Genomic DNA, 14,827 nt, shown 5'->3' on the forward strand with positions numbered 1-14,827 from the left:
CACATATCAGACCAGAGCACTGCCATAGTACCCAAAACGCCGCATTACGTGAAATCACTAATAATGACGAAATTTAACGGCAGAATCTATGTTTTATCATATGCATACATGCATGTGTTATACACTTATATAGTATTATACACTTCATAGCTATATATAGTATTATACACTTCATACATACACGCAATTTAAGTGTTAACGTAAAGTAAAACCACAAAACCAGAAATATTAAACTTACAACACAGCACTGCATTGCTTCGCATATTCCTTTTAATTCCATTGAATTGGAAGGCATGACGTAGTTTTCTATTTTCGACCTCTTCTTTTACTTTATGTGATGTTATAAACGGTAGCTTCCTGTTTAAAAACGTCGGATTAATAGCAGAACCAGAGAAGTGGATTTTCGGACTATAGAGGGATTAGTGTACTCACCTGGACTCCGGTGCGCCAGGGCGTTCATTAGCGTGCTTTTCCCGGCTCCGCTGTCGGTGTCGCAAGCAAATCAGCGTCGGTGGCGGAAATCCAACGGCAGGAGCGTGTGGAAATGGAAAAGAAGAGTTTTATTTTAGCAATCGATTTAAGAAGATGTTGCTAAATACGAACACTCAATCGATAAAATCGTTTTCAATCGAAAAAATGCTCTAAAGGATCTGTAAGCATCTTTCATGTTCAATCATTAATAAATGTTTTAGCTGGTTGATTTAGTAGAAAATATAAGTACTACATATTGGTTAAGAAAATGTTACGTCATGTTGAGTTGTTTGAGGGACCATGATATATTGCCGATTAAATGTAAAACTTGGCTAGCTTAGCCGTACAAAAACATTTTAAAATTTAAATTTGAATTGAAAAGTTGAATTATGCTTACGATGGTATTGAGGCAGGATAAAATTTATTTTCATTTATTTTTTGCGAAAGGGCTTCGAAAAATTACTGTCGTAGTCACGCTGCATTTTTACGTACTTGAGGTAAAAATCTCTGATATATATATATATATCTCTATGATCTAAATATGGAACTATATGACAGCTGTCACCAAAATAGCATGTGTAGCATAACATTCACATTCGCAAAATGATCCAACATAATGACTTTTCATTTTTCCTTAATTTATTTCGGCGAAACGTAAATCGTCTCGTTTAAAGTTTTTAAATTTGATTCTTCTCATCAATTTTTGAAAAATTAAAACATTTCAACAAATCTCGCTTCCTTAACCCCTGTTTTTTTCAAAAATTATTATTTAGTAAAGCGAAGGCTGATTATATAGTAGTAGTATTTATAAAGTTCTCTATCAAAATATTCCTAGCTTGGATATCAATTCAAAACTTTATTTATTATCCCGATATATTTGGATTAGACTTGGACGCATATTTATTATTTCAATATAAAAATTTATTATTCCGATTAAGTGTAAATTTATGTGGGTCATTTACTTCCTTGGATCCTTTCTTTATTTAATTACTCTGAATATGGATGGAATGCGTCTACTAGAGCTTCAGATTGTTCGTAGGAAAACAATCGTTGCGGAGAAACTTTACTATTCAATCCTCGCAGAGATCGTGTTCTCCATGGAGGCTCGGCCAAGAATGACGCTAGCGGTCAAGGAAGCGCCTGGCCCTGCCTTCTGATTGGCTGCCGCCCACCCGCACGTCACGTATGTACCTCTCCACATAGCCCCGCCCATTTCGGGGTGGAAAAAAGCAATGGGCAATATCGCTTGTCAGCCGAACATGGCACGATTGGTAGGGAGGGTAAAAAATTCCTCTTTTCGCCGTTTCATACGCGACAGCGTGTCTCTGCTCAGGATGCGATTGCAAGTGCAATGGAAGTTTCGTTAAGAAGCCAAGTAAATGTCATCCTCTTGGAAATGTCCAAGTATGTTCTTTTCGTTTTACAGCTCCGACTTCTTTAAGCTTCCCTGGTTGTAAATTTTGTAGGTTACGCAAAAATAAATGCTCAATTTTTTATAAGCCAAAATGGCATTACCGTTGCGTAGGAAAAAATATATTAAGTAAAGATAACATTTTTGGCCGAAAATATTTTAGGATAAAATATTAGTTTAGACCTTTTCTCGGTAACTTTTCAGTAGTTAGCAAATAAATGTTGTGATTTTAGTCATAATACGTTAATTTATCATAAAAGAACTTGAGCAGCTGAGAAAAACTTTATTTGAATAAGTCGCTGACCTTTCATAAGGCAAGGAATAATATTGTTGCTGTGTGTCATAATTTTACATTTTAGCATAAGAGGATGCCAAGCACGAGAATATTATTTTCAATAATATTACTAGTTCTTCCGGGATACGTTGGTATTTAGTTTTTTGATGTCATGGTTTTCATGAATCCTCCTTAGGGGATGGAATATTCAACTCCTCTGCCAATGCAGGTATGGAGGAGGGGGAGAATGGAACGTTGCTCATGGTGTAGACGGACTTACTTCACCTTTTGCCCTTGGTCAAACTCTCCTCCACACTGTCCTTCCTTCCATATTAATCTGCTCTGCCAGGGGCGCAGCTAGGAATTAAGGCTTGGCGGGGGGGTTTGGTGCAACTAATACAGGGTGGGAGTATGGAATACCCACCAGGATAAGCGGTAGGTGCGAGATTAATAAATAGAATTTTAAGATAATTGTTTCAAAATGGTAAGTTTTACAGCTTTCTGAGGGATATTTTATTAAACCTTACATTATTCTATTAGTAATATCAAAGCAATTAAGTAAAATGTATTAAACTTAAAAAATTTCTCAGAGCTCTGGGGGGGGGAGGTTATCCCCCAAAGCTGCGCCTCTGTGCTCTGCTACCTGCATCGTCGGTATGCACAGGGCCTTTTGTTACAGATGTCCATTCTGCCAATAATGCGCGAACTTATGTGCTCATCTATCTAATTTTTTTACTCCTTATATGGTAAAAGTTGTGAAGTATATATAAAATATTTCTCTGTTGTGTGTTTACGCTTAGGATGAATATTTTTTTATTATCCGATTGGATGAACGTAGACTGATGCACACGTATGCCTTCGGACACCATAAATCAAAGTACTCGAAGTTCGAGATGGCCCAGGGAAAGGAACTGGATCCATTACCCTGAATGTGTGAATTTCACGCGCCTGTGGCCTAATCCTTGTACCTAACTCACTTTCCGACCTTATACTCTCAACTCAAATTCATTTTCCTTTTCACCTCCGTCACAAATGCTTATTTATATACAGCGGAACCTGGATAATTCGAACTTCTTTAATTCGAATATTTATCTTGGTCCCTAGCATTTTGCATTCAAACAATGCAAAAAAATCGTGGATAATTCGACTCGTATTTTGGATAATTCGGATTTTTGTTGTGTCAAATGAAGTTATAAGTTTTAATCTGCGACTCAAAATAATTGTGAATCCATAGGAAAATATGCTTTGCTAACGATATTGTCAAAAGGTTTATGTTAGACAAAATGCGTTCCAGCGTAGAGTCTGATGACTCACTCTTCCCTTAATTCGAGGAAATAGCAAACATAATATCTTTTTTTTTTTGAAAGAAGTAGGTTTTGTTTTATGGTTGCCATCCCAGGAGCTTTATGTTTATTTTTCAATATTTGTTAGTTATTAAAGTACGTATTCAATATTTTTAATCTCTTTGGTTATTATGATTCTATTGCAGTGTATTATGCTATGACATCTTGTCTAAACGTATACGATTACGTGTGAAGTTGGTAGTGCATAGCAGTTCAGGTGTTGCTGAGGACATTTTAGGGTTAAAATAAAAATTTTACTATACTTTACTTCGTAGTTTGTTGAAATAAATATTCCTGTTTAAAGGTTAGTTTAATCTTGTTAATCGGTATTAATAAAAGTGTTTATATTTCAGGAGTATCTATTCAATAAAGAGTTTTGATCGGAAATATGAATTTTATTGTTTTGGACTTACATATTAAGGACTTTTTGGATAGTTTTAAGTTTTTTAACTGGTCCCTTGATGTTCGAATTACCCTAGTTCTACTTTATTCATATTCTTACCGTTCTGAAAACCGTAGAAACATACTTTCAGCGCGATTCTAGCGTCTTACACAACTATTTACTAAAATTCATATAGTTATAATTTGATCTATCCTCGGTACATATGTGCTAATAATGATTTAACTACTGTATTTTGAGTTGTAGAAAAATTGACGTTTTTACTATGATGATATGCTCGATTAGTTTTGATTAAGCTATGAGATAGTTGGTCTAACATTAGAGCAAGAAATGGTGAAACTACAGCGGCCGATAAATATAGAAAATAATACAAAAATAATTACAAGTTTAAAATAATCGAAAGTTTTGGAAGGGGGTGGGCTTATATTTGAAAATTGTGCGGATTAAATGTGTTGGTATGCGTTTTGGCACTTAAAAGTTTAGAAATTAAGCACTGAGTGAAAAATATTTTAGGTAGAAGAGCCTAGTAGTGCGCGCATTATTGGAAAAATAGATCTAGTCCCAAATCTGAAATTTTTTCAGTGAGACTGGGAGGCAATCGAAAAATTATAAATCAAGATTTATCTCCAGACGCAATTCCTTGCAGCTGTAGCTTTGAATATTTGATATCAATGCTGGACGAGTCGATTTCCTTGAAATTGATTAGAAGAGCATGCGAGAAATCAATGAAGCAGAACTGTATAATGATTTGTTACCTCGTATACGACCGATGCCTTGCATTTGTGGAGCTTTATAATGGGGAAGAATATCAATAAGAAAGGAGGCTTGCATGGATGAGCTTAATATGGACATTGAAAAAGAGAAATGGCCGCCGTGCAATGGAGACGCGCCATTGGAGCGTTACGTTAAACGTGGAACCTGAGTGAAAAAAGGGAACGGGGAAACACTCGAGGATTTCCAGATGTGGCCATCGAAGAGGATAGGAACAGCGAGGACTGGGAGGGCGAGTACGTCTACATTTACCGTACTATCCCGCCTCAATAGGCGCATTTGGAGGGGTGTTAGGACACTAACCGTTTGAAAATAAAAAGAATGAAACTTACCGTTTGAAAAAATGCTCCAAGTTTTGCCTACCTTTTATTTAAGCCCTTAATTATTCGGGGGAAAAACTAATTGCCACACTTATCCGTTCGGTAAAATATCTCTCTTATCGTTTCTATCGGACTACTCTTACTAACCATTAGCAATTTTTTAAATGAATGAGCATGTATATTTTTCTAGGGTGCGAAATATTTCTATGACCGTGTGGTGTGCATGTGGCGGTCCTCTTGCATGCTGCATGTTGACGATTTTTCACCCCCTGCCAAACACCCTAGAGGTGGCTTGCAGGGTATTACGTAGATTTAAACTCGGAAGTATAGTGGAATTGTAATACGTGTTATACCTGTCGTTCTTAAGATATTTATTTTAAATTTATCAACGAAATTAAGCCTAGTGTGCAACCTTCGAGTCTCTATCGGCTCCCAGCTTGATTCGTTTATAATTTGTCTATCGATTTCCGTACGACCGTAGCAGTTTTAGACAGAATTTGTCGCTAACATTTGTATTTTATTAATGGGAAGGGTGGATAGAAACCCGGCGTCGGCATTAGCCTGCTCTTAACGAAAGGCAAAAAGGGAACCACGGCTTGACGTCCCATCCGACGGACGGAGTGTTGCGCTTGAAATGTCCTCTGCATGATATTCAAGCAGGAATCGGGCAATCTCTGAGAATTCTCCGCCACCGCTGGGATTTGAACCGGATCCCAGTGGGTTGGAAGCCAACACTCAAGCTATGACACCCACCCGACACCCGATCCCTGGTTCCTTCTCTCAATTAAAAGTTTTCCTGAACCCGTAAGTGAACCTGAACTCCAAAAACATCAATGAACTCTTCAAAAGTCGGCGACAACTTAATTTTTTTATATTGTAAATGAGGGAGTGGAGAAGTTTCGTAGAATATTATCTTTCTCTTCCTTCAACCCATTTCTTTAGTTAATCGGCGTTGGTCTGCGTGGGTGACACCATTGTTAAAACGATTCAGAATGAATACTCTCTGTAACCGTTGTTGATAGTGTTTTAAACTGCAATTTGAGCTCAGTCGAATGCTGTGGCCAGCCTATGTGGCCGATGGCCAGCATAATTGCCATAAAGGCGACTCATTCATTGCATCGCATCACCGTCCCCTGTTGCGTTTCCAGCTTCCTTGATTGATCCATGTGCCCCCTCGATGGGATTCCGATACGCCACTGCTACTTCACGTGTCTATTGTCGCGGACGTTGAGACATCGCGGATTTACATTAGAACCCGCGATCAAAGATTACCAAGTGGACGCGTCTTCCGTCTCGCATACAAATTGAAGCAACTAGCTTTTATGATCATGTCTGCCCGTGGGTAGGTTTTTGGTCTCCACGCTGTGATCAATTCAATGGGTTAAATTTTACTACCGGAAATTCAAATTGTATTCATCGAAACGGCAGCGATTCATGCTTTTTTTACAATCCCAGTTAGGGACTTTCAATGCCTTCTCCTCGCAATTTTATTCAGGTCTGCGCAAAAATTTGCCTCTCTTCTCTGCTGTATAATTATGTAAGCGAGGGCTATGGCGCCGTAGCTTCTTGAAATGTATGTGTGATTAGCCTACGTTATGTCCCTACGACGTATTATATAATTTTAATTTAGTATCCGTTGGAATTGCAATGAAATTTAGGCAATCGTCCTCAACCATTCTGTAATTCTCAGAACATATTTATTTTCCTGAGATAATGATTCTTGACAGAATGGAAATTAATATTATTGACATTATTATTATTTATTTTCCCACAAGATTTACTTGTAGGTCCGCCAGTGTCGGGCCTTGCCAAGACACTGCCTCAAGTTAAAATTCATTTAAAAACAATCTAACTGTTCTACATTTATCCAGTGTTACAGTTATTATTATTATTTATTAAAGTATTCTACCGATTGAGGTAGATTTATCTGGAGTGTTAAAGAAGTATTCTGGCAATCTAACCACCCTTCATGGATTCCCCTCTTCAAATAAGGCCGGCTACCTTTCATTCCGTATAAAAATTCTATTCTCTTCCTTCCCCTCCTTCGTTTACCCAACATCATTCCCTCCAATACCGTTTTCAACATCCCCTCCCCGCTAAGTACTTTCTCCATCCATACCTTCTGTATTCTCCGTATCTCATCTACAAGCTGCCTCTCCTCGCCAACCATGTCCAGCATTTCGTCGTTCCTCCACCTCTCCGTCCACTTCACTTCATTATCAGAATAAATTAAATGAAATATTTCTGTATCTGATACATTTAAGCAGAATGAATGAAATGAAATTTTTCTGTATCTATTATACATCGAAGGGCAGGGTGATTAAAAAAGCTAAGTATAATGAGAAGTCCGTACTTCAGGAAGTTAAAGGTATTATCTATCTCGCTTTTCCTTTTATGAAGAGATCTAGAAGCTGAATAGACATTTTGTGAGTGCTTCATCTCCTTCACTGTAGCTTACAAATAGCGAATGGGGAAGTAATAGGTCATCATAAAAGTTTGTGTTTGTATTTTTATACGTGACGAATTTTATATAATAAAAACAGTTATTTTAATTATTATGGGCTAGTATGGGCATTGATTGAGATTTTTGTCTGAAAATAACGGTAAAAACGTAAACGGCCAATGAAAACGCATGTGTATAATGAAAATTGACGTCCATTCTCACTGAATTAGGGAAATAAGAGTAATATTTTAAAATAAATTTTAATGCAATAACACAATGCGGTGTTTGGAGAAGGCAGCAGTAGATTCTTGGTAGGAAGGGAAAATATCCGCCCTATACAAACCCAAGGCTTGTTTGAACGAGATAAGTATCCAGTAGCACGTATTATTGCTGGGAAAAAACACACAAGACTACAGGATGGTAGGTAATCGATCACAGGAAAGAGATGTCTATGGTTGTAGTTTAACTAAGTATAGATTCTATTGATAACAAGCATAAAAGTTTATTATGAGAATGCGTCAAAGGCATGTAAGACCGCAAGGCTGATGGAGGTAAAGGACCAACGTGTGGTATTAAGAGTTTTCTCTAGTATAAGTATTCTGAATAATCAGTGGGAATAAGAGGAGTTCAAATATCACTAAGAGCGTGAAAATATATTCACTTGATTTAAGCCGTAAAATTTTGTGGAATCTTGTCTTAGAGAACGATTAAACACGCTAACTGTCCACCCAACTTTAGGGTTACTAAGATTAAAATTTATCCAGGCGATATCCGTGAAAAAATTCTTTGGCCAGAATTGAAATCGAAAAAGTTCTGCTTCTGATATTAGGAACTAAAATTAACCTGCGAGTTAAATTATTTAGCGTTGGAAAAAGAAATTAAGTTTTTTCATATTGTTGTATGAATCCTTTGTTACTCCTAAGTCCACTTTCAGCGCACACCTTGTAATTTAATACGATGTTCTAAAGGAGTTCATACTCTTAGAATAATAAATAAATTTATTTATTCGAATAAAATGTCACGGAGCACGAGATGATTTCATGTTCACCTATCTCCTGGAAAAACAGTTGATTCTTAGAAAATCTAGGACACATCTTACGTGCTCTGTTCCCTTTATATTAATACCGAAAAATCTCAGTTTTATTATTAAAAGCATTTCCGGATAAGTAGTCATTCGTTTCTATACTACCTCTGTATAAATCCTGAGACCTCCGTATGATTTCGTTCGGGCACTGCCCCGCCTCGACCTTGCCCTCTTGCCGGCACAACCCGTCCCGCGGGTCGGAGACCTCGACTGCCGACCCTCGGCCAAGCGGAGCCCGGGAGCAAAAACCGTAAGCGAGTATTGTGCAATCGTTTTGGCCCTCGAGGTGGAATAACAACTTTACCCTTGGGAGCCTGGTGTGATGATTAATTACATAATACACCTCATGTCAAATGTTCGGGTTTTATATAATTTATGGGAGGAAAGAGCGTGGTTATGGATGAAAAAGAAATGATTTACTCACCTCGCTCCCATGAGAGCCACCAATGAACCAGGTCGGACCACGCCGCTCACTGAAATAAAAATAGAAATCATTAAGTTACTATTCATCCCAAAGTTTTCCTGTATAATATAATTTTTCGATGCTCGGCTAAGATTTATTACCTTTGAGTATTAATGGAGATCAAAGGTAGCTGAATAAATTATCCTCAATGAAATTAATTACTAGGCATGTATTTTTTTCCACATCGATATAAAATGGTAATTATGGCAACCTTGTTGTAAGTAATGAGGAGTACATTCGACCGAGATTATTGAATTATACAATTAAAAATGTTTTTGAAATCAGTATTGAAAAATTATTGGGAGTGCAAAGGAATGAAGAAGTTTAAAATCGCTTAAGTTACTTAAAAAGGTGGCTTTCATGCATTAATTGGTCAAAAATCAGTTAAACACGTTACATCTCAATAACCAAAACTACAAGTGTCAGTATAAAATCCCTGAACAAAAACGTATCAGGCACTATTTGCTTAAGATTGAGTAGAACCAACTTCATGCATTGCCTACGTGTTTCACGCTCAATTATGATGTTAGTATTATGTGATTTAGCTAAGCTTTTACAATTACTAGATGCGTGTTGTTGTGAATTATTATTGCTCTGAACTGTTTATTTTTGACGAAATAATAGACCGCTAATCATTGATATATATTCTAATGGTTTGTTTTCCGCAAGAGCAACTGGATTTGGGTTGTTAAACTTATGAGCATGCAGTTGGATCGTGGATAGACTATTTCTCTGCAAAAGGCGGATGAATGATGGATTCATCAGTCCTTATTATTGATGCTTTAATCTTTGATATCCTTTAAGGGATTACCGTACTCCATGCCAATCCACAAGTCATTAAATGGTAATGACATCTATCGAACAAATAATTTGCGTTGACAAATCGTGGGTATTAACTACTGTATGTTCGCGTTAGATCATTATTGAAGTTGGCCGTCATAAGCAATTTATAATCAATCCTTCAATGCCAGCCAGTAATCTCGCATGAAATCAAGATACTTACGTCAGTCTTGACTTGGATTGCTTTCTCTATGCTGCGTCTGTAGAATCACAAGCACCTATCGTAAGCATTTTGCTAAGATTTTACATTATTGCACCTTGTAACTGTAGTTAGTATTGTAATCAATGACTATTAATTAAATATAATGTTGTTAGAAAGCATTATTCAAAATTTAAGTATACAAATTCAAGGTAAAATGAAGAGTACTTATTCGAAAGTTCTTAGAGTCATCGTTGAGAGCATATTTCTCCAGGGAATGCCTTGCTGATCACCGCTTAGATGTATTTTTCAACTCTCGTCAGTTGTAGAGAAATCTCTCAAAGGATGAGAAGTTAGTTGTTTTTAAATATGCCCTTTTCTCGATGTATTCTAAATTTTTTAATCATATTTAACAAAATTTAAATCTAATGGTGTTACATACGCCATTTAATATGATGGAAAATATTTTCCTGGTTTTTTAAAATGTCTGGCAGTAATTCTTATACGAAAGATGTATATTTTTGGTTGCTTTATGGGCCCAATCACTCAACTTATCGCTACTCTCTTCTTGACCTGTATCGTCGACTGTATAACTATGTTATTATATAAAAATATATTCATGTTGAATCTACTTCGGAAGGTATATCTTTAATTTCTGGCGTGATGTTATTTTTGAGATTATTTTTATCGCTAGGATGCACAATGAGCAATAAGAGATAAAAGAATGTGCAATGTACATGCAATTTTTTGTCGACACACCTAAAAGTAATTGTTGTGCTCTTTTATATACAAATGGCGACATTTCTAGTATTTTCTCCGTGCTGCGAAATAATTTTTATCGATCGAAATTATGTTTCGAAAAATACATTTTAAATTTTATTGTGAAATATTGGCTAGATCGCAGTCTTCGCATAAGAATGTAATCTCTATCCTTTCCAACCAAAAGTTTACCTCGGAAATTCATTTTAATTTTATTTAATGTGATATTATTTTACTGTAAGTTTGTGATATTATTTTACTGTACGTCTTGATAGGAAGAGCATGGTAGCCTTTAGGGTAGAACCCATGACTTCTGACCTAAGGGTTCCGGGTTCAGTTCATCCGTGAAGTCTTTGTACTTCTCTTAACAAATCTCTTCGATGCGCGAGGTGGCACAGAAAAAGGAGGTGACCACCATTTTATAAAATTTAGACGCCCATTGCTCATTGGTTAGTCTGGGGTGAGCTCTACCCTCTTTTGTCTAAACCTATCTAAGGGATAGGCCACGTTTTGAAATGCGAAAAAATTCTCGGTCAGATCATCTATTATTCCTCGTTGTCCGTATGCTCGCTAATGTGAGATAATCCTTCAAGGGATAATATTTTTGGAGAGAGGGGCTATTTTTCGGCCTATTTTTGGGACAAACGCGCACTTTCTCTCGTTTTTCACCGCCATCAGCTTGCTCAGGGGTTGGTATTTACTCATCTAAATACATGCGAAAAATCCAAAGAAAATAAAATCGTTCAAAATCAATTAAATTATTTTAAATTCATTTGAATCTACATGCTACCCCACCAGCTGCCTGAAAAGGCGTGTACCGGGGATTATTAGGACACCAGCCGTTGACGCATAAAAAGCAAATTCTCTAATGAAATTACGGCTAGTATTTATTTAATTCCTTTCTGTTTTGGGGACTAACGAATTCCCAAACGGCAAACCATTTCTCTTAATTTATCGCTTCTGTCGGACACGGAAATACAGTGGGGCTCTAAATGTTCTCCGTGTCGCTCTTTAAGTCGTGAAATATGATGGAGGGGGAAACTAAAACAGAAAGGATTCTTGGGTTTTCCACCGGGTAATTGGCTCTATGTCTCTCAACGTTTCGAAGAACGGCTTGCTCTTCATCCTCAAGGGAAGATTGTAATGAGAATAACTTTCCATTTTCTGCCTGAGATGGAGTAGAAAAAACTTCATGCATTACCTGCAGGTTTCACGATCATTGACGATGTTGGTATCATGTGATCCATCTTTTTTTTTCAAAGCTTTTATGCTTACTAGACATGCGTCTTTGTGAATAATTATTGCTCGGCACTGTCTGTTTTACGAAGAAATAATAGATTTTAATAATCAGTGGTATGTGCGTATCGTTTTTACCCGCCGTAGAAATTGGATTTGGGTTTTAAAATTTATGGGCTTGGAGTTGAAACGTGAATATACTATTGCACACTACAAAACACCGTATTATGACCATTCAGAAGATCCTCTGAAGATGAATAGCCCGTCGTTCTTCGAAACGTCGGCACACACCAAGTGGAAAACCCAAAAATCATTTCTGCCCTTGATACGCATGGAAAATCCTATATACATATTACGAAACTATGGAACACTCACCATTGTTGAGGACCCTCTTGTAGGAGGAGGCGGAGTTTGTGAATCGGCCCCACCTTCGCTTGTCCCCTCCGCCCCCCTCGCCCTTTCCGTGCACGTAGACGCTGAGGTCCCGCCACGTAAGCGTGAGTCCTTCCCGAGGGGCGCACCAACTGCCCTGGTCAGCCAACATTCCCAGGGAGCCCGCACCCCGCAGCTCCGACTCCGACACGTCCACGGCCGACGCACCCGCTAACATGGCCCCTTGTCACCCCGGACGCCTTCGAGGAAAAAAAATAGAGAGAGAAAAATTATTGATCTTCAACAATAGGAACATCAACCTCTATTTTGAAATAATCATAACCGCTATTTGGAGTGGAGAAAAGGTTAATTTAAGATTAAGTTAAGATAAGTTCTTCTATCATGCTTCAATTGAAATGGAAACCATTAATAAAAAACTCTGTTATAAGGCAATGGTAAATTATGTTTAGAAAAATGTTTAGCAAAGCAGATGTCACTCATTTTTAAATGTATTTTGAAATTTAACAGTATTAGAAGCTGCAAAATATGTTATGAAATGGATACCGCGATTTAATTTGATAAGAGCTCCATCGGAAGCTCTTTTAACCCTGAGGGCTGGCTGGAGGAAGGAAAAGAGGGGCGAAGGTTGTTTTTTGGCACTCAAACCCCCGTTTCTTGTCTGCGCTAACCACCGCTTTTACGTACGACACACCTTATCATTAATGTTAGTTATAAAAAAATAATGAAACTGTGAACAGGTAATAGTCCTCGGGTTGTCATCCGGGTGAGATCCTCCATCTACATCCTTGCCGACGTTTCGATGAATGACTTATTCATCATAATCATGAATAAGTAATTCAGCGAAACGTCGGCGAGGATGGATATTAAGGATCTAACCCGGACGGAAGCCGGAGAACTGTTTACGTTGGCCATTCGCCACTAGAAAGTAAAATCTTTCGAGCTAAGAATAGAATTACGAAAATTCTCCGTCTGCTGCATCTTCCGCCTTGTCCTGGGCTGCAACCCTGAAGAAACGCTGACGAAAATTAAGACGTCCTTCTTGCCTATCGATTATTTGTGGCACAGAGGAAAAGATGCGAATGAATTATGTGCAGAGGAACATTAAATAACTTGAGGAGACTACATTTTCATGAACCTTGCTGATGAGCCCTGGTGGACAAAAAGACCGACTACATTGGAAAGGTAAACCGAACATCAGCGAGAAAAGGTAGGTCATGGTGTAGCAATTGTGCAGATAGATCTACACGGAGTAGTGTGTGTGGAAGATTGAGAACTTCTTGACATTCGGTTGTAATCTACCGGAAGTTAAGTCAGAGAGAGAGAGAAGAAAGCTATCAACTATAAATTTTCAGTGTAAATAAATTCAATGGAAACCTAAAATAAATACGCCAGAGGTACGAAATTTATAGAGGCATTTGTAAGTTTACGTAAGGTAAACTTTTCAAATTTTAGAAACTGCGAAATTTGTGTAAGGAGTCAAACAATCCTGAAAAGTTGACGATGATAAGATAATGTTAAAAGGTAGGCTTCCGCGGTTAAAATTAATTTCGGCATTATCTCGGTCTTCGGAGGGGAAGCCGCGTCGAGTTGTCTCTGATCACTTACGTGGCTGACGTTTCGAAGGCGATGCAGCACCTTATCTTGTGGGCACACCCAGGGAACTGAACAGTTGATCGCTTGGTGTGCCCAGAAGAAAAGTGCTGCATCGCCTTCGAAACGTCGACCAGGAATATGAACAGTGACAACTCAACGTGGCTTCACCCCGAAAAACGAAATAGTGCAGTGATAGTTGGGAAAGTTTTAAACGAAGAGTGTGACACGAATTAGCTGCGGTTGAGCCGGAGTGAAAATTATAATCGAGAGAAGAATCAATGAGGTTTGGTAGAAGTTACCCAAAGGCCAAAGGGCCATTGACGAGGGGTAACGTTTGATAATAAGGATTGCTGTGTGAGTAGGAGCCTGAAATACAGTTGAGAAGGAAAAACAGAGAGGAATCAAAGAATCAGTCGAAGGATGCTGTGGAATAATGTGAAAAGGATTATTTAGGGAAAAAATCAATGAGGTTTGATGGATTAGATGGGCCCCTCTCGCAAGACCTAAGGATTAAGTAACCAGGGACAACGGTGGATAATGATGGATTTTCTGTGGGGAAGAGCCTAGAATGTTGTTGAGCAGGAAAGACAGGGAAGAATAATCAGCAAAAGAATGCTGTGGAATACTGTGAAAAGGATTATTTAGGATAGAATGAATGGGGTTTGATCGAGTACAAGAATCCTGCTCACAAGACCGAAGGGTCATTGAAGAGGAAAACTTCGGAGAATAATGGATTGCTGTGTGAAAATGAGCCTGAAATGCACTTGAGCTGGAACAACAATAGAAATCAGCAAAAGAATGCTGCGGAGCTGAGAATACTGTTAAAGGGATTATTTAGGGAAGAATTAATGAGGTTTGATGGGTTGGATGGCCCCTCTCACAAAACC

General features: G+C 38.0%; 1 protein-coding gene across 2 annotated transcripts in view; it reads right to left on the reverse strand.

Moving 5' to 3' along the window:
• Positions 1–14,827, reverse strand: part of LOC124159078 (protein scarlet) — a 220,434-nt gene that overhangs the window by 72,101 nt on the left and 133,506 nt on the right. For both annotated transcript variants that reach the window (XM_046534605.1, XM_046534606.1), the window contains exons 3-5: positions 12,330–12,586; positions 8,942–8,990; positions 433–482 (exon numbers count right to left, since the gene is read on the reverse strand). In XM_046534605.1, the coding sequence (XP_046390561.1) occupies positions 433–482; positions 8,942–8,990; positions 12,330–12,564 (334 nt within the window). In that variant the 5' untranslated portion in view covers positions 12,565–12,586. The remainder of the gene's footprint in view (positions 1–432; positions 483–8,941; positions 8,991–12,329; positions 12,587–14,827) is intronic.

This window comes from Ischnura elegans, chromosome 5 (assembly GCF_921293095.1).
Source record: "Ischnura elegans chromosome 5, ioIscEleg1.1, whole genome shotgun sequence".
Lineage (NCBI taxonomy): Eukaryota > Metazoa > Arthropoda > Insecta > Odonata > Coenagrionidae > Ischnura > Ischnura elegans.